This window comes from Chiloscyllium punctatum, chromosome 48, assembly GCF_047496795.1.
Source record: "Chiloscyllium punctatum isolate Juve2018m chromosome 48, sChiPun1.3, whole genome shotgun sequence".
In the NCBI taxonomy this organism is placed as follows: Eukaryota; Metazoa; Chordata; class Chondrichthyes; order Orectolobiformes; family Hemiscylliidae; genus Chiloscyllium; species Chiloscyllium punctatum.
The window spans coordinates 57917602-57942922 of record NC_092786.1 but is presented as its reverse complement, the minus strand read 5'-3'; the positions used below and the strand labels follow the sequence as shown (position 1 = coordinate 57942922).

At 40.4% G+C, this 25321-nt stretch overlaps 1 protein-coding gene across 6 annotated transcripts in view; it reads left to right on the top strand.

Moving 5' to 3' along the window:
• LOC140469081 (CTD small phosphatase-like protein 2) overlaps positions 1-25321 on the top strand; it is a 92700-nt gene that overhangs the window by 61844 nt on the left and 5535 nt on the right. For all 6 annotated transcript variants that reach the window (XM_072565338.1, XM_072565341.1, XM_072565342.1 and 3 more), the window contains 7 exons: positions 3725-3845; positions 9857-9968; positions 10414-10500; positions 11251-11313; positions 14936-15015; positions 23470-23596; positions 25128-25223. In XM_072565338.1, the coding sequence (XP_072421439.1) occupies positions 3725-3845; positions 9857-9968; positions 10414-10500; positions 11251-11313; positions 14936-15015; positions 23470-23596; positions 25128-25223 (686 nt within the window). The remainder of the gene's footprint in view (positions 1-3724; positions 3846-9856; positions 9969-10413; positions 10501-11250; positions 11314-14935; positions 15016-23469; positions 23597-25127; positions 25224-25321) is intronic.

Here is a 25321-nt window from a genome sequence, read left to right as displayed (position 1 = left end):
TATATTAGTGCGTAATGTAACTACAGACTATTAATTTCCTCTGAATTCAGAATTTTTATCTTGAATTTTAACTTTGCTTTTATTGTGTGGATTCAGATTATTTCATGGTAAAAATTAACTTTGAATTCAAACATATGAATTAGGAGCAACATTAGGCCATTTGGCCTGATCATGACCAGATCTAATTGTGGCATCAACTCCACTTTCCTATCTACTCTTGATTCCCTTGAGTTAAGGATTTTCTATTTCTGCATCAAACACAGTCAGTAACCCAGCCTCCATTGATCTCTGGCAAAGTGTGGTCCAGAGATTCACAACTATTCTGGAGATAAAAAATACTCTTATCTTAAATAGGTGACATCTTATTTAGAAACCATGTCCCCTCAGTCTGGTCTCTTCAGAGTAGAAACTGTTTTTTCAGCCTCTGCGTTCTCAAGGCTCCCATGATTTTATATATTTAAGTAAGATTGCTTTTCATTCTTCTGAACTCCTGTAGATACAGGGCCAAACTGTTCAGTTTTTCCTCATTGATTAATGCTGCTTTTTTTATTCTTATCAAAATGGGCAAATTCACATTTTCCCACATAATATTTATCCAGACCTATCTATCTCTTTGATAAACCTTTAAGTAATCTCCAAAGCTTATTTTCATGCCTGTCTTTGTGTCATCAATAACGTTAGCATATGTTCGATAAACTCTTCAAGCCATTAATATGGATTATAAAGTGTTAAAGCTGTATCCATGTGACACTCTTGCCAATGTGAAATGATCTATTTATGCCTACTGTCTGGTTCTGGTTAGTTAACCAATACCCTGCCCTTGTTGATATGTTATTTCCTATACCATGAACTTTTATTGTGTGGCGTAAGCTTGATGTAGTGATGTGGCAATTTATCAAATGCCTTCTGGAAATCTCAGTAGCAGGTTGTTCATTAACCATGTTGCTTGTTATTCCCTTAAAGAGATCAAATAATAATATTCAAACATTATTTCTCTTTCACTGTTGCCTTTGCCTGATTGTTGTGAGAGGAACCTTGATGATTTGAACGAGATAGGCGGGCACTATTTCGTTTGGATAATTGATTGTTCAGTTAATTGATTCAATGCCTTTCCTCTGGGGCTCAGAGTTTTCTGTTCGGTCCGCACCCTGTTCAGGAGACGAGGTAGCAGCATACTATGTGCGAGCCTCTGCTCCCACCCTCTTCCAACACTGCCCACCCCCCAACACCGCCCCCCACATGCCTCCAACTCCCGTCCAACACCGCCACTGTCCGCCCCTGCCCTCCCCCCAAGACCGCCCCCGCCCTCCCCCCAAACCCGTCCGACACCGCCCCCTCTCCGGGGCAGCCAGACTGGACACCAACAAGACTGCTGCTGCCTTTTGAGGGGTGAGACTTCAAATAGTGCATACAAGTGCATACACACACACACAACTTCTTACTGCAATTTTTTTACAGGTTCCACCTCTGCCCTGGAGAGATTATCTGGGGAAAGGGGGTTTAGGGTACACCCCTGTGTAGAACTCCAGTGAAAGTATGTGGGGAGAGAGAGAGGACGGGGGTGGGGGGCAGGCATTTGGACACAGTGCCTGGAATCCTGTCAGTCCAGGACTCTTCTCGGCAGCATTTCATTAAGCGAGTTCACTTTTAATCACTGTAAACAAAAGATGCGATCAGTGTTGGAACATGTCTTTGATGTAATGTTTCTATCTGGACCTCGAGATCTCCTTCGGATAATCCGATATTCGGATAATTGATATTCAGATAATCGAGGTTCCTCTGTAATAGATTCAAGTTGTTCCCCTCTGACAGGTGTTAAGCTAACTTACCTATGTTTTCTGCCTTTTGTCTACCTCTCCTCTTGAATAGAAGAGTTACATTCACTATTTTCCAACCTGATAGGCCCAACCTGTAATCTTTAGAATTTTGCAAAATTAAAACCAATGCATCGTCTATCTCATCAATTTATTAAGACCCTACACTAAACTCCACAAGCATTTTGGGACTTGTAAGTTTTTAGTTCAGATAATTTGCTCAGCATTTTCACTTTGGCAATTATAAAGTGTTTTGACTTTCTCCTTCTCGTTGACCTCCTGATCATACTCATTACTGGAATATTGGTTCTGTCCACTATAGTTCATGCAGGTGCAAAATCTGTATTCAAATCATTCATAATTTCTTCCTTATTATCCATTCCGTAAAGCTGTGCTGTGGAGGACCAACATTGATTTTACTACTTTTCCTTTTTAAAGATGGTGACTGTCAAAAGTTTACCTACCTGTTCTTCTATTTCTAGCTAGTTTTCTCCCTCATTGTTATTTCAGCAATTTTTTTTTGTCCACCCCAATCCAACACTGGCAACTTTACATCCCTTGTATATTCAGTTCACTCTTCTGACTTGCCAGTACTCCTTTTGCAGTATTCTGCACTTTTTCTTTCAATCTAATACTATCCTTAACTACTTTAGTAAGTTGTGGATGGTCCATTCTTTCTTTACAGTCTTTTGTTCTCACTGGACTTTCTTCTGTGTTATGAACTATCTCCATAAGTTCCTGCTAGTGCATGTCTACTGATCTATCCCTTGGTCTAATTTCCCCAGCTATATCTTCATACCTTCATATTTGCCCTTATTTAAGCTTATAAATGCTCAGCATTGATTATATTTTTCTGCATACAAGATGTTTTGCCTGATCCAAACCAGCTAACAGATGGAATGCTTCCTGACCGTATAAATCATATCAAATTCTGTGTTGATTGTTTGGTAGGAATGTTAGGAATTTGACAAATGATACAAGAAAAATTAAGATATTTCTTTAGCAAATATACTTAGGTGCATTGATGGCCAGAAATGTTCCCAGATTTGCACACACAATATGTATCACCTTATACCAAAAGGTGGGAGATGAACCCCAAGCACTATGCCCATGTTATTTGAGGTGTAGGTGCTGTCCAACATAAAACGTAGCCTTTTGATTTGAAAGTCCAGTATTGTGTCTGGAAATAGTTTCAATTTGAGTGAAGACAATACTGTAAAAATGCAAGTTGCTTGAGGATTGGACAACTTCATTTGGCTGTAGACAGAATTTCCATGAAGTGAACATTTTTTCCAATTGTTTTGCCAACCCAAGCAGTGCACTTAGCCAAATCTTGAGTTTCTATAATATAACAAATTTCTGAGTTGGTTCTTAGTAAAGCCTTTCAGTAAGTTATTAGTTTTAAGGTGTAATTGTATCTTGATGTGAGATTAGAATCAAGTACAATATGTTGGCACTGAAGTACACTGTGCTTCTGAGAGGTGGATAAATGGGACTGGCCTCAACCAGGCAGTTGGGACAATAGCTTTCCACAGATCCCATATCTACATGGTTTAAAATGAGTGGCCATTAGCAGAATATGCCATTTTACTTCTATGCTATCTTGTTCTAAGCACTAGGCAATGGCAAAACCACCCTGTTCTGGTTGTTTCACAGAACAATCATGTCCAATGTACCTATACTGTATGTTGTTTATCATTGAGAGGGCTGGTCAGATTAGTTTAATCATAACAGCCTAGTTTCTATCATTTGGGGAAGGAAAATCTAGAGAGAGTAGGTAAGTATGTTTTTGTAAAGGTTGTGAAGTAAAGTAAATGTTGAAAGTGTTGAATAATTTCAGATAGTAATGATGTCTTTAAAGATTTTAGTGTCATTGAAATAAATAGTCATATGCACTTGTTACTTTTTAGCACCAGAATTGAATGTGTCAAATGTGGAACTCTGCAAGACAATATCTTCGCCTGATTCTTACCCAGAGCCACCTGCTCACCCGGAGGCAAGCTATGAAGAGGACTGGGAAGTCTTTGATCCGTAAGTGTTTATCAACAATCGTCTCTTTCAAACTGGGTATGTATAAATTCTATGAGCTGTACTTGAGTATCAAAGTGCAGGCTAATACTGCAGTGTAGTGCTGAGGGAGTGCTGCATTGTTGAAGATGCTGTATTTTTGACAAGACATTTAAACCAAGGACCTATCTGCCCCATCACTGGATATAAAAGAGCCCCTTGCACTACTTTGAAGACGAGCAACAAAGTTTTTCCCAGTGGCTTAGCCACTATTCCCAAAATCGAGAACAGATTATTTATATGTCACCACATTACAGTTTGTGAGAACTTGATCAATTGACTGCTATGTTTCTTACATTACAACAGGAACTGCACATCAAAACGACTTCAGTGGCTCTAAAATTTGGAACCTTTCTGCTGTTGTTAAGGCATCATATAAATACAAGACATTTTTTAACACAAGTATACTTTTTAAAGTTTCATTTATTTTAAAGTAGACAAGCATAAAAATATAATAGATAACAAGCTGTCTTTAATTATCAAATTTTATAACATTGGAGAACATTCAGCCCATCATATCTGTGCCAGTATTCTGGAAGACCTATTTATAGATAACAAACAGTGTAGGAGTAGGCCATTTGGCCCTTCGAGCCAGCACCACCATTCATTATGATCATGGCTGATCATCCACAATCAGTATCCTGTTCTTACTTTACCCCCATAACCCTTGATTCCACTGTCTTTATCCATCTATCCCTCTATCCATCCCTTTCCCTTCTGGGTCAGAGCATTCCATATAGCCACCACTTTCTGGGTGAAGAAGTTTCTCCTCAACTCTGTTCTAAATGGCCTACCCCTTATTTTTAAACTGTGTTCTCTGGTTCAGGACTCGCTTATCAGGCGGAAACATGCTTCCTGCCTTCAGAGTGTCCAATCCTTTAATAATCTTATATGTCTCAACCAGATCCTCTCTAATCCTTCTAAACTCAAGTGTATGCAAGCCCAGTCACTCCAATCTTTCAACATATGATAGTGCTGCCATTCTTGGAATTGACCTAGTGAACCTATGCTGCACTCCCTCAATAGCCAGACTATCCTTCCTCAAATTTGAAGACCAAAACTGCACGCAATAATCCAGGTGCGATCTCACCAGGGCCCTGCACAGCTGCAGAAGGACCTCTTTGCTCCTGTACTCAATTCCTCTTGTTATGAAGATCATATGCCATTAGCTTTCTTCACTGCCTGCTGTACCTGCATGCTTGTTTTCATTGACTGATGTACAAGAACACCCAGATCTAGTTGTACTTCCCTTAACTAACTTGATTCCATTTAGATAGTAATCTGCTTTCCTGTTCTTACCACCAAAGTGGATAACCACACACTTATCCACATTAAACTGCATCTGCCATGCATCCGTCAACTCACCTAGCCTGTCTGAGTCACCCTGTATTCTCATAACATCCTCCTCACATTTCTCCCTGCCACCCACCTTTGTGTCATCAGCAAATTTGCTAATATTATTTTTAATACCTTCATCTATATCATTAATGTATATTGTAAACAGCTGCGGTCCCAGCACTGAACTATGTGGTACCCTCCTGGTCACCGCCTGCCATTCTGAAAGGGACCCATTTATCACTACTCTTTGCTTCCCGTCAGCCAGCCAATTTTCAGTCCAAGTCAGTATGTTTCCCCCAATACCATGTGCTCTAATTTTGCTCACTAATCTCCTATGTGGAACTTTATCAAAGGCTTTCTGAAAATCCAGATACACTACATCTATCGACTCTCCCTTGTCCATCTTCATAGTTACGTCCTCAAAATTCTGGAAGATTAGTCATGCACAATTTCCTCTTTGTAAATCCACGCTGACTCTGACCCATTCTGTTACTGCTATCCAAATGAGTCGTAATTTCATCTTTTACAATTGACTCCAGCATCTTTCCCACTACTGATGTCAGGCTAACTGGTCTATACTTCCCTGTTTCTCTCTTCCCCCCTTCTTTCTTGAAAAGTGGGACAACATTAGCCACTCTGCAATCCACAGAAACTGATCCTGAATCTATAGAACATTGGAAAATGATTGCCAATGCATCCACGTTTTTTCAGCCACTTCTTTAAGTACTCTGGAATGCAGACCGTCAGGTCCCTGGGACTTATCAGCCTTCAGGCCTAACAGTCTATCCAACACCATTTCCTGCCTAAAATAAATTCCCTTCAGTTCACCTATTACCCTAGGTCCTTCAACCACTATTACATCTGGGAGTTTGCTTATATCTTCCCCAGTGAAGACTGATCCAAAGTACTTATTCACCTCTTCTGGCATTTCCTTGTTCCCCATAATAAATACACCCGTTTCTGTCTTCAAGGACCCAATTTTAGTCCTAACCTTTTTTTTTCTTTTCACATAGCTAAAAAAGCTTTTACTATCCTCCTTTATATTTTTGGCCAGTGTGCCTTCGTGCCTCATTTTTTTCTCCACATATTGCCTTTTTTGTAACCCTCTGATCTTTAAAAGTTTCCCAGTCCTCCAGCTTCCCGCTCATCTTTGATATGTTATACTTCTCTTTTATCTTTATACAGTCCTTAACTTCCCTTGTCAGCCACAAATGCCCCTGCCTCCCCTTAGGATCTTTCTTCCTCTTTGGAATGAACTGATCCTGAAGCCTATGCATTATACCCAGAAATACCAGCCATTGTTGTTCCACTGCCATTCTTGCTAGGGTACTGAACCCTTGAACTATGGCCAGCTCCTCCCTCATAGCTCCATAGTTCACTTTGTTCAGCTGCAATACTGACACTATTTATTTGCATCCCATATATTTTTCCGTTTTCCGTTTCAAACTTGTTGATTGAATATGTTTGTGAGATACCTGTGACGCCTTTAGTTCCATTGCCAATTCAGTCATGATCTAATTGAATTGTAGAAAAGAATTGAACTGCTGATGTTCCTGCTTCTGTGTTCCTTTATTGTGAGAAGTAACTTTGGTAATAGTCATTAGAAGGGGATCATCCAGTTAACATTGAGATGAGACATTTCTTCACTCAGAGGTTTATGAATTTTCAGAACTCTTGGTCGAGAGGGCTTTGGGGACACAGCTAAGATGTGTTAAGGAGACTTTTTTCACACTAAGTGAGTTATGTGGACAGAGCAGAAAACTGGAGTGGGAATAGATGATTAATCATTACTCTAAATACTGTGGGGATTCAACAGGTTGTATTGCCATCTGCTTTTTCTGATGACACCTACTGTAAATTTTAAGGCAAAGTGGTAACTGCAGGTCTGAATACAGTAAAGCTTTGTGTTAATGCAGGTACTGAACTTAATATCTAGTGCTATCTAGTGGACAGTCTGTGTATTTTATTTGCAAGTTGAATTGAAAATCATGAACTTGAATTTGACCTACATTAATTTTCTTCCTGGAGACATTGCATTGGGAGTGGAAACTGATAGAATGGATACAACAAAAATGCACCATGTATTACTAGTGACTTTGATTAACAACATTTTAAAGTCGCCCATAATTGCAGTTCTGGGTGTACTGAACACTGGTAGCGATAATCTGCAGTAGGTGTGATAGTGACATGGATTTCCTGAGTTTGACTAGCAGTTGGAATTAATAAAAATGACATAAGAAATAAAAATACTCGAAGTGACCATTAATTGTTAACATTTGGAATGGATTAAACATTTTTTTTAATGTTATTGATCCTGTTGGTATTAATTTCCAACATTTATTCATTTTCATTTTGTGAGATTTAAGTTCTGTGCTACTTTTTTTATGTCTGCAATAACTGGTACCAGTTTGGAGTTGAGGCTGAGCTTGCTGTTGTCATAGTAAAGCAATATTGACATCTCCCTATTCCAATAGGGAGGGTATATTCTGAATTCTGACTTTGTTATGGAATTGTGGACTTTAATTGTAATACAGCAGCAGTGAAGTAGCTAACATATAGTGCACACTGCTTTAGAAAATGGCTTGCATTAATCGTACTGTTCATAACTTGAGCGTCCCAATGAACCTTACAAACCAATTAAGAACTTCTGAAGTGCAATAGCTTTATTGAAATTGCAGCAGCTACTTTCCAGCAAGTAGTAATGTGAGAACAGCTGTTAATGTGTTTATTGTGATGACCTCCCTGTCCTTCTTTGGAATACTCTCATGGAATCTTTAACAACCACCTTAACAGAGTACATGGGATATTGATTTAACATCTATCCAAAGACAGCATTTCTGACAGTGTTGTGCTTCTTCAGTACTGCACAATAATGCTGTCATGGATTTTAGTACTCACTTTTCTGCAGTGGGACTTCCACTCCATACACGTTTACTTAAATTATACTATGTGCTAAGCTGTGGCTGAGACTGAAATATGGGAAGAGTGCCTTTGCCTGTCCTGTCATTGCTGCACTTTGCAACATCTAGAAAAATGACTGAATGAGCTGCCAAATTTCTGTGAACTGAATTTAGTTGTGCTAGCAATTAGCCATGCTTACTATTTTAGCAAATAATTAGAATCACTAACCTTAGCACACTTAATGTGTAATTAACATTTTAAGAACCTGTCCTGCAAGAATCAACTCCCTCAAACTGTTATTTAGCCAATAAAAGACTAAGAATAAGCGCACAACCTTGCATTACAGTCCAAAATACAAACTAGTGGATCCTTAATTGCATGACACAGCTTGAGTAGCTGTACTATGGAGTAATTGAATTGAGTGCTGTTGAAGTACAATATTGTTTTAATGGCTTACTTCTAGTTTTTCTTCTGTCAGACCTGCTCCTGTTTTTGTCCTGTTGGTTTTTATTATTTTGTTAGAATAGATAAAATGAGTCAATTTTTGGTGCTGACTGTCTATATATCTAAAATATTTATTGGTACTCTATTACAGTATCGACGTTCTGATTTGCTGAGTGTTCCCAACGTCCCCTGTTTAATTTCCAGCACTGCACTTTTAACTATACTTTCTATTAGCTTGTTTCCACTTAGCCTTTTGTGCATTTATGGGTTGAGCTGAGCATCCTCTTAGTAACTTATTCAGTTTATTTTCTCTCTTTGTCATCAGTGGTTCCTGTACCTTGCTTTGATCCATAGCTGAGGGTTTCCTGTTCCTAGGTTCCTGTTAGCTGTTTAGAAGTTCACACAAGCTGTCTAAAATGATTGACATATTTGTATTAATGTAAGCAAACAAATGTCTGCTGCTCAGCAGTTCCTGTTGGTTAAAATTATTGTTTAGTATAGAGGCATTTGTGGATGTTCTTTTGTGCTCAGTAGGGCACCATTCACCCTATCTTGGCTACCAGAAATGGATGATCATCAAACTTGCTAGTCTCTACAACAAATCTTTGAAATTAGTGTTTGGTGGTGGTTGCAAACTTTTGCTGATATCATTTTGTTGAGCATTCAAGAAAAACATTATTTTTCCTGTGGCTTTTTAAAATTGATTGTGAAGGTAATCCTGTTGGCACACTGAATGCACTCCATAGCCCGCACTGAGGGAGTGACATTTGACGGATTCTCTAAGCATATGTTCAAACATTAACTTCGGTGTCTCTACAAACAGTTTCAGTTTCATTGGTGCTGTGATGCTGATAATGATATATAAACATTGTCAGATGTCCAAACTCAGTCAGAATTCTAAAACTAAAACTTGGCAGCTGCAGATTTGAAACTTGAGCTTTAAGTGAAAAGATGGTTGTTCACAGCGTGTTTGAGCAATTTATTATTTGCGTATAAATGTATTCAAAGTTTAATTCAATGAGTTTTAAAAGAAAGTAGATGGACTCCTTAGGGAAATAAATTTTGGGGGCAACATGTACATAATGGGGGAAGGGGACCAACTGAATGTTGTAAGAGCTGACATGGACTCAATGTGCCAAATGGCTTCCTTTGGTGTTTTAGCATTTGGAAGTTCAGCATAAATACTTTATTTATTTTTAAAGTGGCCATTTAGAAACTGCCACTTACTGGGCTTTATTTTCATAAAGTCACCAATTTTTCCATGCATTTTAATATTTTTGTTTACTGAATAGGTATTTCTTCATCAAACATGTACCACCACTAACAGAGGAACAACTAAGTCGGAAGCCAGCCCTGCCACTTAAAACTAGAAGTACACCTGAATTCTCGTTGGTCCTAGACTTGGTGCGTACCTTATGTGCAGATAAGGTTTTTTTATGAATGCAGTAAGTCTGATTTATAAAATAAATACTGAAGCAGACTCTGATGCACAGATCATTCCACTAAAATATTATCCTTATAGGATGTGGTACCAATGTTCTAATTAACCGTTTATTTTTGGATATGTAAGATTGAGTTTAGTCAAGCATATTCCTGCCAACATAGGCATCTGTGACCTAAATTGGCAGAACTGATAGGCTCCTGGATCTAAACATGTTCTTGAATTGTTGCCTCTTTTATAATTGATTTGTGTTTGAGGTTGATTGGTTTAAAAAAAAGTTATTATCTTTCTTGGCTTTCGCATGGCATTTTCTACTTTGAATTGCAGTTTGTTAAATTGATGATTTAATTTCCATATTCCCTAATAATCTGTTGTTTTATGATACTTGCAAACTTTTCTTCCTGGTAGGATGAGACGTTAGTGCACTGCAGCCTCAATGAACTGGATGATGCGGCACTGACCTTTCCTGTCCTTTTCCAAGATGTAATTTATCAGGTAAGAGAAACCAATCTAGGGACTGTGTGTCAAATTTGGGAAATACCCGACTATATTTAATCCTTTGTGTCCTTGCTTGTTCACTGTTGGCAAGTATCTCTGAAGGCAAGATTCAGCGATGTGCAGTTGAATGTATTTTATTGGCCGGTTCTATTGTGGTACTCTGGAATGATGTGCAAGCTTCCACTTAAATAGTGACCACATGGACCACTGGATGGTAGGCCCTCCTTGGACAGTAACCTAGTGGGAAATAGTGCCTTTAGGGTAAACTAGGAAGAAAATGTTTTATTAAAAAATATAACAATGAGAATATATTTTGCTTAATGGGTGCTGGTGAAATCATGCTCCATCCAGGATTTTTCTGATTGTATGGAGGAATCCTCAAATCTTTAATTGTATCCACGCACCTCAGTTGTATTCTTTTTTAATTCTCTGACTTTTCTTCCCTCATGTCCTAAACCAAATATATTCCAATGGCATTAGAGGAATGATTTGTCCATTGTTGATAATGTGCTGCTATTGTCCTTGGTCTGTAATCACCTATGACAGGGCTTCCCAAAGTGTGCAAATTGCCCCCTCGTGGGATCACAAGTTTAGAATTTCCCACTCTAGCAAGGTCTTCCAGTGGTATCATCGCAATTTTCAAGCACTGAAATGACATCATTGTAGGTAACGGTTTGGGAAGTACTTCATTATGTATTGTATTTAAACTGTTGTAAAATGTAGTAACCTTTCCCACATGTCCAATAGGTTTATGTACGGTTGCGACCCTTCTTTCGGGAATTCCTGGAACGTATGTCTCAGATTTATGAGGTACGTTGAAAAGCGTTCTGTCAAATGCAGAGTTGTGTTGTTAGTTATAACTGTTACAGTCCCCTTGATCATTTTGTATCACTCAGTATGTTCAGATGGAAGCACTGCCAAAACCTTGCTTTAATACATTTTTAAAACTTGGCTTAAAATAACACACCAGGAAACTTAGCAATGTATTTTCAGCAGAGTGTACATTTTGCATTGTGCAAATCAGTTTTTATTTAAAGATTTATATTTTCTCTCTTCCAACTCCACAAGATGTTGCTCTCTTTGTTGATGGATCGCAATAGTTTTATAGCAACTGTACAAAGTTTGAACTTTTGAATCAAAAGGGCATTGTAAAAATACATCAAAAATCAGATGGTTCCGAGATACAGGTGGTTCTCTTATCAAACGTGTTTTGGGAGCATTATTTGGCAATAATGTCGCTGAAGCATTAGAGAACAGAATTTTTGAGAACGCTTACCTCTGTTCGCAATAACGCAATTCCAGTGATGATTGTTTCACACGCTTCTTTCTGCACATGTGCCGATGTCACCTGCCATCAGAGCATGTGAGAGGTACAGTACTATATATTGAGCAGCTTCATCTCAAAAGTTAAACTAATGAATATTCATTGCTCTCCCTCTGAGACAAGAATATTCTTGTCTAATTCCTGCAGGGACTGCATTACTTATATACACATCATTTACCTTTCTAATTTGTTCTAGTACCTGCATATCTCATAATCTAAACCAACCCCCAAGAAACAGTCAGAAGACAGTCAACCACAGCCACCCCTTTCTGCAACCACACTGCACCTGAAGGTGGTGGTGGTGATCCTTTTAACACTGCATTAACGATATTTTTTCAATGTAATGTAGTTGTTCAGGTCGTAAGTTTGCTCACAGAGCTGGCAAGTTTGTTTTCAGGTGTTTCGTCACCATGCTAATTAACATCATCCGTGAACATCCGGTGAAACGCTGGTGTTCTGACCTGCTTTCTAATTATGTGTATTGGTCTCTTAAGGTGAGTGCTATCATTTCTGGTTCTTTTTCTCAGAGGTTAGTAAATGGCGTCTGAATCAATGTGTTTATTGATGGAGTTCTGTTTTGAATGCCTGGCATCTAGGAGTTCCCTGCGTGTTTATGTTTAGCCTGTCCCAGGATGGATGTGTTGTCCAGTTGAAGTGGTGACCTTCTTTGTCTGTATGCAAGGATACTAGTGATGGTGGGTCATGTCTTTTGGCGGGTATTTGGTGGCTGGTTTTCCGCCACTGTCTGATGTAATGTTTGTTGCAGTCCTTGCATGGTATTTTGTAAATAATATTCGTTTTGCTGGTTGTTGGTATAGGGTCCTTTAGGTTCATCAGTGGCTTTTTCAGTGTGTTGGTAAGTTTGCGGGTTACCATGATGCCAAGGGGTCAGAGTAGTCTGGTAGTCATCTCTGAGATGTCTTTGATGTATGGAAGTGTGGCTAGAGTTTCTAGGCATGTTGTGTCTACTTGTTTGGGTTTGTTGTTTACGAATCGGCGGACTGTGTTTATTGGCTACCTGTTGTTCTTGAATATGCTGTATAGGTATTTTTCTTCTGCTCATAGTTCCTGGGAGCTGCAGTGTTGTAGCCCATTTAAATCATATCCTGATGCAGCTCCGTTTGTGGGTGTTGGGATGATTGCTTTTGTAGTTAAGTATCTAGTCTATGTGTGTTACTTGCTTGGAGGCGCTGGTCTGCAGTTCTCCATTAACTGTCCGTTCCATTGTGACATTTAGGAAGGGGAGTCTGTTGCTGTTCTTCCCTTTTGTGAAACTTATTCCTGTAAGGATGTTGTAGATTTCCTCTAATTTGTCCGTTTTGTGATGACAAAGGTGTCATCCATGTAACGGACCCAAAGTTTGGGTTGGATCGTGAGGAGGGCTGTTCATTCGAGTCTCCCTATTACTGCTTCTGCTAAGAATCCTGATATAGGGTGATCCCATAGTTTCTCCGTTGATTTCTTTGTAGATCTTGTCGTTGAAGATGAAGTGGGTAGTGAGGCACAGGTCTACTAGCTTGAGGATGTTGTCCTTGCTGATGGAGTTGCTGCTATCTGGTGTTTGTGTCCTTGATTCATCTAGTAACAACGTCAGTGTTTCTTTGGCCAGGCTGATATTAATTGATGTGAATAAGGTTGTTATGTCAAAGGAGACCACTATTTCGTCCTCTTCTGTCTTGGTGTCTTTGATGTTCAGGAATTCTTGGGTGAAGTGGATGGAGTGGCATGTCTTCTACTAGGTATTTCAGTTTTCGGTGGAGTTCCTTTGCTAGTCTGTATGACGGTGTGCCAGGAAGTGAGACCACGGGTCTGAGGGGGGGCCCCTTGTTTGTGTACCTTAGGTAATCCATAGAAACGGAGTGTGTTAGGTCCATCAGGTTTCATCTTTTGGAGATCTGTCTTGTTAATTTGGCCTGGTTTATTAAGCATTTTCAACGTAGCTGTGATATAGGTTTCTAGCTGTGAAGTTGGGTCTGTCGTCACCTGTTAGTAAGTGTCGGTATCTGTGAGCAGTGAATTTGTCTTTTCAATATATTGTGTTCTGTTTAGGATGACGGTCAGGCACCCTTTGCCTGCAGGTAGGATTGCAATGTTTCCGTCTTTTCTGAGTCCTTCTAGGGAATTCCAGTGTATTGAGGGTCTTCCCTTCCTCCTTTCTGCTGAGTGTTGGTGAGCTGTCTGTCTGATGGTCTGCTGGGTTTCTTCTGTGAGTCCATTGTCTTTCAGGGTTGATTCTAATGCTGCTGAGAAGTCCTTTGTGTCGGTGTCTCTGTAGTTGTAGTTCATTCCTCTTCCTAGGACGGCTTTTTCCTTGTCTGTTAGTGGTTAGTGTGATAGGTTTTTAATCTAAACTTCTGAATTGCCTGTGTTGTTCTTTTGTGTGAGCTTGTCCAATTTTTTCTTTGGAGGGATAGTTTTTTTTCCTTGGTCTGCTGCTGTTTGATGCTGATGGCTCATTCTAGGTGCATAAATATAAAGCAGGACAGAACACCAGCAGTTCACCGGAGGCTCACTAATGATGTTACCTAGCGTGGTGACACAGCGTCTGAAAACAAACCTGCCAGCTCTGCGAGCAAACTTACAACCTGAACCTCAACCTGAGCTACAAATCTTCTCAAAAATCTCAATGAAATGTGTTAAATTTATTTTTATTTTGTTAATAAATATGATTTAAACCTTCATTCAGGCTGTGCTACACTCTGTTTGGCTTTTGGGTGATTTTTGAGTGTTTGAGAGTGTTTTTTTTGCTGGTCTGCCCCTAACCTCACTTTTCCCCATTGGCTCCATTATTATATTACGTGATTTTCTATTAAGCGAGGTTTCGCTAGAGTGCGATTACGGCATTATAGGAGAGCTACCTGTACACAGTTTGAAAATGTGAAGGATCCTCGATTTCTTTATGACCAATTGATCATCACCATTTCATTAAAGTTCTTGAACATTGTTGTGCTTTGTTCTTTTTTTCAAGACTTTGACTTTTGGTTAAAGCTCCTCCCGTGTAACATTAAAAAATAGTACTATATATGCTGCATTCAAAGCAGTATTGAGAAATGAAAAGTCATATTTTGGCAAATGCAGTATTGTAATCTTTCCCTGATTATCTTGCAGATTATTCTGTTCACTGCCTCCAAAAAAGTCTATGCAGACAAATTGCTGAATATTTTGGACCCTAAAAAGCAGCTGGTCAGGTAAGTGTCTGTGTTTGTTGTATATAGTAAATAGGAATGTTAAAGTAAAAAGGAATAGTAATAGCTTTGTCATTGTAAACCATCCCTACCTTCATCCTCTGCCCAGCCCACAGATATAAGTATTACCACTTGGATGGGTATCTATCTCAGAAAATTAATTTGTCAGTCTTCTGACCTCTATCTGCAAGATTATTGCACTCCATTTCTGGCCTCTTGCATATATCTGGTTTTAATTGTTCCACTGTCAGCAAATGTATCTTCAGGCGTGCCCTCCCTAATCTGTCCAAACCACTTCTTTAAGATATACTGACTACTTTGAATAAATATTGCAATACCTGACATAGTGTATTTCTCTGTTGATTAAATTGACATTCTATTTGACCACCCTCCTGTGAATTAGCTTTGAGTATTTTGCTGTGTTTAAGGTGCAACATGGAATCTTAGAAGATTACAGTACAGAAGGCTGTTCAGGTCATCATGTCTCTGCTGACTCTATAAGGCAAACGTTCCGACTGTGTTGTTTTTAAAATTCATTTGGAAGATGTGGGCTTTGCTGGTTGGACCAACATTCATTGTCCATCCCTTATTGCCCTCAAGACGATGATGGCATGCTACTGCTTTGGACTGCTGCAGTGCCTTTGGTGTTGATGCATTCACAATACTGTTCGGGAGAGAGTTGGAGGATTTTCACCTGCTGATAATGAAGGAATAGTGATATATTTCCAAGTTAGGTTTGGAAAGGAACTTGTAGGTGGTGGAGTTTCCATATATTTGTTGTCCTTGTCCTTCAAGTTGGTCATGGTAATTTGTTTGGAAATTAATGTCTGGTGAGCCTGGGTGAACTTTTGCAGTGCATTTTGTAGACATCCTGTGCAACTGCTACTGTGTATCTGTGGTGGAGTGAGTGTATAACTGTAGATCTAGTGCTAATCACACTGGCTGCTTTGTCTTGCATGATGTCAAGCTTCTTGAGTGTTGTTTTGAGTTTTGTTCATCCAGTCAAGTAGGAATATTTCATCACACTCCTGTCTTATGCTTTGTAGATAATGGGCAGGCTTTGAGAAATCAGGTGATTATTTGCTGCAGGATTCCCAAGTTTGAACTTGCTTTTGTAGGCACTATTTATATGAGTAGTCCAGTTAATTTCTGGCTAATGATAGTCCACAGGTGGTTGTCAGTAGGAGTTTCGATGAAGGTACTATCATTAAACATAATGGGATGGTAGTTAGAATCTCTGTTATTGGAGATGTTCACAGCCTGGCACTTGTGTGGACCAAATGTATCCTTAATTAATGGTGCTTAACATTATGCAATCAGAAGTGAGCATCTCCACCTATGGTTTTAAGACGGAAGAAAGGTCACTGATGAAAGAGCTATTGTACCTAAGACACTGCCCTGAGGAACTAGGGCTGTTGTGACTCAGTGGTGGTGTCCCTACCTCTGAGCTAGGAGATCTAGGTTCAAATCCCACCCTCTCCAAGGGTGTATCATAACATTTCTGAACATCTTTATTAGGAAAATACCTACCCTGAGGAACTCTTGCAGAATTGCCCTGGAGCTGAGATGACTGACATCAAAGAACCACAACCATCTTTCTTGGTGTAACTCCAACGAGTGAAGAGTTTTCTCCTGATTCCTATTGACTCCAGTTTTGCTTGGTCTCTTTAATGCCATGCTCGGACAAATGTCTCAATGTTAAGGGTAGTCACTTTTGTCTCACCGCTGGAGTTTAGTTCTTTTGTCTATGTTGTAATACAAAGCTGTAATGAAGTCAGGAACTGAGTGGTTCTGGCCGGAACCCAATCAGAACACCTCTGAGCAGATGATGGCTAAGCAAGTGTTACTTGATAATATTGATGACTTTATTGGAGGATCATAGTAAATTGATGATACAATAATTGACTGAGTTTGATTTGTTTTGCTTTCTGTGTACAGGACATGCATGGCAATTTTCCTCATTGCCTGGCAGGTGTCAGTATCGTAGCTGTACTGGAACAGATTGGCTAGGAAATTGGCGAGCTTTGCATCACAAGTCTTCTTCATTATTGTCAGAACCTAAAGACTTTGTGGATCTAGTGCCTTCAGCTGTTTCTTGATGTTATGGAATGAATTGAATTGGCTGAAGACAGGCATCTGTAATATGGGGACTTACTGAGGAGGCAGAAATGCATAATCCATTCAGTATTTCTGGTTGAAGATTATTACAAGTGCTGCCTTTTGTACAGATGTCCTGGACTCCATCGTCAATGAGGATTGGAATGCTTGTGGGGCCACCTCTTTCAGTGGGTTGTTGAATTGTCCATTGCCATTCATGCCCGGATATGCCAAGTCTGCAGAGCTTAGAGCTAATCCATTGGTTACGGAATCGCTAGCTGTGTCTTATCACTTGCTGGTCATTCTGTTTGTCATGCAGCTAGTTTTCTGTTGTAGCTTTGTGACTTTGACATCTTTTAGCGATTTTTGAAAAGATTTGTAGCTCAGGTTGATGATAAGCATGTAAGTATGTAAATTAGCTCACTGAGCTGGAAGGTTTTTAGATGTTTCGTCATCATACTGGGTAACATTATGAATGAGAGTCTCTGGTGAAGCGCTATGGTATGTCCCACCTCTCTCTTTGGTTTCTTAGGGTGGGTGGGTGATTTTGGTTCTTTTCTTCAAGGGAAGGTAGATAAGGATCTAAATCGATTAAATTGTCATTAACAAGATACCATGCAAGAACTGTTTAAAAAAAAGCTAAATTGGACATGCTAGCAGAAACTTGCCACCCGGATATATGAACGTGAACTCACCACCAAAGGACATGACCCAATATCACTAGTTTATATACATACAGACAGAGAAGCTTACCACTTTGATTGGGGCAACGCACACATCCTAGGACAGGTGAAACAAAGGCACGCAAGAGAATTCTTAAGAGGCATGGCATTCTAACCAGAACCCCATCAATAAACACATCGATTTAGACCCTATCTACCTTCCCTTGAATAAAAGAACTGGAAGTGACATAACCACTTTAAGAAACTAAGACCTATAAATAAGAAGAGGCGGGAATAACACCAGCGCTTCACCAGAGACTCTCACTGATGATGTTACCTAGAATGGTGATGAAACGTCTGAAAACAAACTTTCAAGCTCAGTGAGCTAACTTACATACTTGTTGACACCATTTTTTGGTCTGCCTAAAGTTGCTCCGATCATGCCATCTTGCACTTTTCATCAGACCAGGGTTGATCCTCTTTGTTTAATAATTGTCATAGAGATGTACAGCACAGAAGCAGACACTTCAGTCTAACTTGTCCATGCCAACATTAGATTAGATTCCCTACAGTGTGGAAACAGGCCCTTCGGCCCAACAAGTCCACACCCACCATCCAGACTTGTTTCCCTCTGACTGATACACCTAACACTATGGATATTTTATCACAGCCAATTCACCTAACCTGCACATCTTTGGATTGTGGGAGGAAACCCACGCAGACACGGAGAGAATGTGCAAATTCCACACAGTCACCCAAGGCTGGAATCGAACCTGGGACCCTGGTGCTGTGAGGCAGCAGTGCTAACCGCTGTGCCGCCCCAACCCAATCTAGTCCCACCTGCCAGCACCCAACCCATATCCCTTCAAACCCTTCCTATTCATATACCCATCCAGATGCCTTTTAGATGTTGCAATTGTACTAGCATCCACCACTTCCTCTGGCAGCTCATTCCATAAACGTACCACCCTCTGCATGAAAATGTTGCCCCTTAGGTCTCTTTTATATCTTTCCCCTCTCACGCTAAACCTAGGCCCTCTAGTTCTGGACTCTCTGACCCCAGGGAAAATATTTTGTCTATTTATCCTATCCATGCCCCTCATGATTTTATAAAACTCTATAAAGTCACCCCTCAGCCTCCGACGTTGCAGGGAAAACAGCCCGAGCCTTATTAGATTAGATTACTTTTAGATTAGATTAGATTAGATTACTTACAGTGTGGAAACAGGCCCTTCAGCCCAACAAGTCCACACCGCCCCGCCGAAGCGTACCCACCCATACCCCTACATCTACCCCTTACCTGACACTACGGGCAATTTAGCATAGCCAATTCACCTGACCTGCACATCTTTGGACTATGGGAGGAAACCGGAGCACCCGGAGGAAACCCACGCAGACACGGGGAGAACATGCAAACTCCACACAGTCAGTCGCCTGAGGCGGGAATTGAACCCGGGTCTCCGGCGCTGTGAGGCAGCAGTGCTAACCACTGTGCCACCGTGCCGCCCACTCATGATTTTATTCAATCTCTCCCTATAGCATAAATCGTCCAACCCTGGCAACATCCTTGTAAATTTTTTCTGAACCCTTTCAACTTTCACAACATCCTTCTGATAGGAAGGAGACCAGAATTGCATACAATATTGCAAAAGTGGCCCAACCAATGTCCTGTACAGCTACAACATGACCTCCCAATTCTTGTACTCAATACTCTGACCAATAAAGGAAAGCATACCAAACACCTCCTTCACTATCCTATCTACCTGCGACTCCACTTTCAAGGAGGTATGAACCTGCACTCCAAGGTCTCTGTTCAGCAACATTCCCTAGGACCTTACCATTAAGTGTATAAGTTCTGCTAAGATTTGCTTTCCCAAAATACAGCACCTTACATTTGTCTGAATTAAGCTCCATTTGCTGCCAATCAGCCCATTGGCCCATCTGATCAAGATCCTGTTGTAATTTGAGGTAACCTTCTTTGCTGTCAACTGCACCTCCAATTGTAGAGTGGGGGATATTGATTGGCAACATTGCATGTTGTGATAGCGTACGGTTCTGCTCTTGGTGATGGTCCACAGCCCTATTTGTGTTGCTGGATCTCTTTGAAATCAACCCCATTTAGGGGAGCAATAAACACAATGGAAGGAATCCTCAGTGTGAAAACAGGACTTTGTCTGCTAAAGGACTGTGGGGTGTGGTCAGTTCCACTGATACTGTCTAGGACAGGCGCATCTGTGGCAGGCAGATTGGTGAAGATGAGGTCAAGTATGTTTGTCCTTTGTGTTGTACCATTTACCACCTGTTACAGACTCTGTCTGGGTTATTTACTTTTAAGACCTGACTAGATAAATCAGTATCTGGATTAGTGGTGCTGGAAGAGCACAGTTCAGGCAGCATCCAAGGAGCAGAGAAATCGACGTTTCGGGCAAAAGCCCTTCATCAGGAATAAAGGCAGTGAGCCTGAAGCGTGGAGAGATAAGCTAGAGGAGGGTGGGGATGGGGAGAAAGTAGCATTTGGAGGCCACCTTTGGAGTTTTGTGTAAACTTCTGGTTGCCCTGCTATAGGAAGGATGTTGTTAAATTGGAGAGAATGCAGAAAAGATTTACAAGGATGTTACTGGGACAGAATGGTTATGCATTATGCCTGGAAATACTGGGATTTTTTTCACTGGAACATAGGGTGTTGAGGGGTGACGTTATAGAGGTTTATAACTTCATGAGAGGCATAGATAAGGTGAATAGCAAAGGTCTCTTCCCCAGGTAAGGGAGTTCAATGCTAGAAGGCATATTTTTAAGGTAAGAGGAGAAAGATTTCAAAGGGACCAGAGGGGGCAACTTTTTCCACAGAGGATGGTTTGCATCGGGAGTAACTGCCAGAGGAAGTGGAGATACAGGTACAGTTACAACATTTCAAAGAGATTTGGAAGGGTACATGAATAGGAAGGTTTTAGAGGGATTTGGGCCAAATGGGACTAGTTTAGTCTGGGAAACTTGGTCAACATGGACAAGTCGGACTGAAGAGTCTGTTTCCGTGCCATATGACTCAGCTGATGAATCAGTACTCCCCCATGTTGAACAACACTTGGAGGAAGCAGTGGGTGGGTGATTTCAATGTCCATTACCAAGAGTGGCTCAGTAGCAGCACTTCTGATTGAGCTGGGTAGACATAGCTGCTGGACTGAGTCTGTGGCAGATGATGGGGGAACCAAGAATAAGGAAATCCATACTCAACCTCGTCCTTACCAATCTACCAGCTGTAGAAACATTTATCTGTGATAGTATTGGGAAGAGTGACCATTTCACAGTCCTTTAAAAACAAAGTCCTGCCTTCACATTGTGAATACCTTCCATTGTGTTGTGTGACACTATCACCTTGCTAAATGGGACAAACTTCGAACAGATCTAGCATCTCAAGAATAGGCATCCCTGAGATGCTGTGGGCCACCAACTGCAGAATTGTATCCCAACACAATCTGCAACCTCATGCCCTGGAATATCCCCCACTCAATCATTATTATCAAACTAGGGGGTCGACCCTGGGTCAATGGAGAGTGCAGGAGGGCGTGCCAGGAGCAGCACAAGGCATACTAAAAACGAGGGATCCATCTGGTGAAACTATCAAGCAGGATTTAATGCATGCCAAGCAGCATAAGCAGCAAGTGATGGACAGAGCTAAGCGATTCCACAGCCAGTGGATCAGCTCAAAACTTGGCAGTCCTGCCACATTCAGTGGTGGACAATTAAGCAACTCTGTGGAGGAGGAGCCACTGCAAATATCCCTATCATTAATGATGTAAGAGTCCAACACATGTACAAAAGATAAGGCTGAAGCATTCGCAGCAATCATTAGCCAGAAGTGCCAAGTGGATGATCCACCTTGACCTCCTTCAGTGGTCCCCAGCACTCAGAGACTTTAGCCGATATAAGTCACTCCATGTAATATCTATCAACAGTTGGACATGCTAGATTTGTTTGTTTATTCGTTTGTGGAAATTACAGCCTTGGTTAAAACACTGAGAAAAGAACCGAATTCCAGAGGTGTGGTGAGAGTGACAGCACTTGACATCAAGCCTCGTTTGATCAAATATGGCATTATGGAGTCCTGGCAGAACTGGAATCAATGGGTATTGTGAGCAAATTCTCCCACGAGTTTGGAGTCATATCTGACACATAGGAAAATGGTTGTGATTGTTGGAGATTAGTCATCTTAGTTCCATAACATCTCTGTACAAGTTCCTCAGGGTAGTGTTCTCGGCCCACCCATCTTCAGCTGCTTCATCAGTGCACTTCCCTCCATCATCAAGCTCAGAAATAGGGATGTTTACCAATGATTACACAATGTTCAGCACACCTCACCTCACATCGCCACACCTCAGATATTGAAACAGTCCATGATCAAATGCAATAAGATCTGGACAGTATCCAGGCTTGGGCTAACATGGTAAGTAACATTTGTGCCACACACATGCCAGGAAATGATCATCTCCAATAAGAGACAATCTAATCACTGCCCCTTGATAAACCCTTACTGACCCCCCCCCACTATTAACATCTTGGTGGTTATCATTGACCAGAAAGTTTACTAGATTCATGGAACAGGACATATCCAGGAATGATTATGTGGTGTCTGGGACATAGTCACACTCACAAAATCAAATTTTACATACATTATCAGTGTTGCTTGACTAGTCTGTGAGATAGCTCTCCCAGTTTTGACACTATGACCCCCCCCCCCCCCGATGTTAGTAAGGAGGACTTTGCATTATCAATAGGGCTGTTTTTGCCATTATCTTCTCCGGTGGCGAGTAACTCTCTTCCTGACTCCCCAAAGTCTGTCCATCATCTTCAAGATAAGTCAACAATGTGAAGGAATACTCCCAACTTCCCTGGATGCGTGCAGCTCCAACCACACTCTAGAAGCATGGCACCATCCAGGACAAAGCAGCCTGCTTGATTGGAAACACATCACATGCATCCAATGTTGCTCAGTAGCAGCCATGTGTACTATCTACAAGATGCATTGCAAACATTCACCAAAGATCCTTGGATAGCATCTTCCAAACGTACAGCCTCTTCTATTTAGATGGACAAAGGCAGCAAATAGATGGTGCCACCACCACAAGCTCCCCTCCAAGCCACTCACCATCCTCTATGGAAAATATATTGCTTTTCCTTCACTGTCATTGGGTCATCATCCTGAATTTCTTCCCTAATGGCATTGTGAGTCAACCTGCAGCAAATGGACTGCAGTGGTTTGAGATGGCAGCTCACCTTCTGAAAGGCAACTAGGTAGGGATGGGTAATAAATGCTGGCCAGCCAGCGATACACACAGTTCATTAGTGAATAAAAAATAAAATTTGTTTATTTGTGACAGGCTATCTTGCGAACACATTCAATCCTGTTTTCATTGAGTGTCCAGAGGTCAATGAGATACCAATATGGTGTGGAAAATGTTTTTGAAAAATTTTAAAACTTTTCTTGTTACTATCTGCAGTTTGACCAACACATAATCCAGATGTGTAATCAGGTCACTGTCATTGAACTTGCCAGAGGGGACACATGCTGAGATGATTACTTTTGTGTCTTTAAAACCTGTGAATTTAAACATGTTTTTTCTTTGAATGTATCATCCTCCTAATCTTCGCTCTAGTTTAAATTCGTTATTACCTTTAATGTTCAATATCTTTTGTCACCTAGGCACAGGCTGTTCCGTGAGCATTGTGTGTGTGTGCAGGGAAACTACATAAAGGATTTGAATATTCTTGGAAGAGACCTTTCAAAAACAATCATTATTGACAACTCTCCACAAGCTTTTGCATACCAGGTCAGTCCAAGAATTATTGAACATTGACGAGATTCATACGCCTAGAGCGCACACTCTCTTTTGTTCTGGATATTTTGCTTGCTTGCTTCATTGGAATAGTATCAATGTGATTTAATGTCAGGATGAGTAACTTATGTGCCTATCTGAGATTGCAAATGGCAAGTGGTGCAACTCTTGTCTCTCAGGTGATAGTCCTGTTTCTCCTCTATAACATTTGCAGGTTTTTATCTGACAACTTAAGTTTCTTAGTGGCACAGGTTTCTGATTCCAGCCAGGCTTCTGTGAGGAGAATAGGCTTTCCAAATGAGGTACATTCAAGAAGTTACACTAAACTGCTGTTACACAGCTGACAGCTAGCTAAAGTTGGATCTGACCTGCAAGTAATTATATTCGTCAATCTTTTGGATGCAAAAGGCATTTAACTAAGGGGAGCATAAGAAAAAGGAAAAATCATCCTTTGCACAAAGTTTGTTTTTTACCCTGAATACGTGAACTCAAAATGTAACCTTTGCAACATTTATTTGTGGATTGCATAATGTGTTTCATTTTATTTTAGTATTTCAAAAATATTTTTGGGCATTTTTCCCTTCTATTAATTTATGTTGTTCTAATTTCACCAGTTTAGATGAGTGTGTGGACTATTTGAAGTGTGTCATGCAAAGTAAAGTGTGCTGCTTTAACAAACCACAAATATGAAAAAAAACTTTATCACAGACTACCAATGCTGCAGAAAGGCATACAGTCTCATGGCTAACATCTAAATATCAGTATTAAGATGACTGAGTAGTGACTTGATGGATCTCTGTAACATTATGAAGTGATTTGGTGGGATAGATGTAGAACAGATGTCGTCACTTGCAAATGAGACTGGAACTAGTGGCCATAAATATAAGATGGCCACTGGTCGGTAAAACACAAAAACCAGAAAGAAATCTGTTTACCCAGAGAGTGGATAAAATGTGGAACATACCTGCACCAGAATTAGGCATAATGACCAGCATATTAAGGGGAGGATTGATTTAAAAACTTGAGGAGAAAGGAAACCAAGGATATTCTGATGGGATTACCTGAACAGGGGGTGCGAGGAGGCATTTGTGGAACATAAACAATGATGTGCTCATGTTGGAGCTAATAGTCTGATTATATTCTCCAAGTATTTTATGAAAACAATTTTCTTTTGTGGAGCTGTGTGGGAGTAAGGGGAGAATCTTCTCTTTAGCATCAGCATGCACATGGCTGTATTCCACATTGCAAATGGTAATGTCTCGACAAAAAATTTGAAAAAAGCCTTAAATTGAGGTATTCGGAGAGTATGAAATGGGTTCATGTATATGAAAGTGCTGTTATGATTTTTTACTTGTCCATTTTTAATGTTGACCTCATTATGAGTGAAGAGTTTGGCTGATCTCGTTGGAGGTATAATTGATGTAAAAATTGGGAGCTGTTGTATTGCAGTTTCTGCTGTAGTCAGTGGAATATAATGAACCTATTAGAGCCATAGTAAAATGTTCTTTCATTCCTTTGCTCCCAGCTGTCCAATGGAATTCCAATTGAGAGCTGGTTCATGGATAAGAATGACACAGAGCTTTTGAAATTGATCCCCTTTTTAGAGAAACTTGTAGAACTGGTAAGTTATGAAGATTGCTATTATGTCAGTTTGTTTTAAATTCAACCCTCCCTATCAAAGCAATATCCACTATTTGATGATTAGTGTTTGTGAGTTGG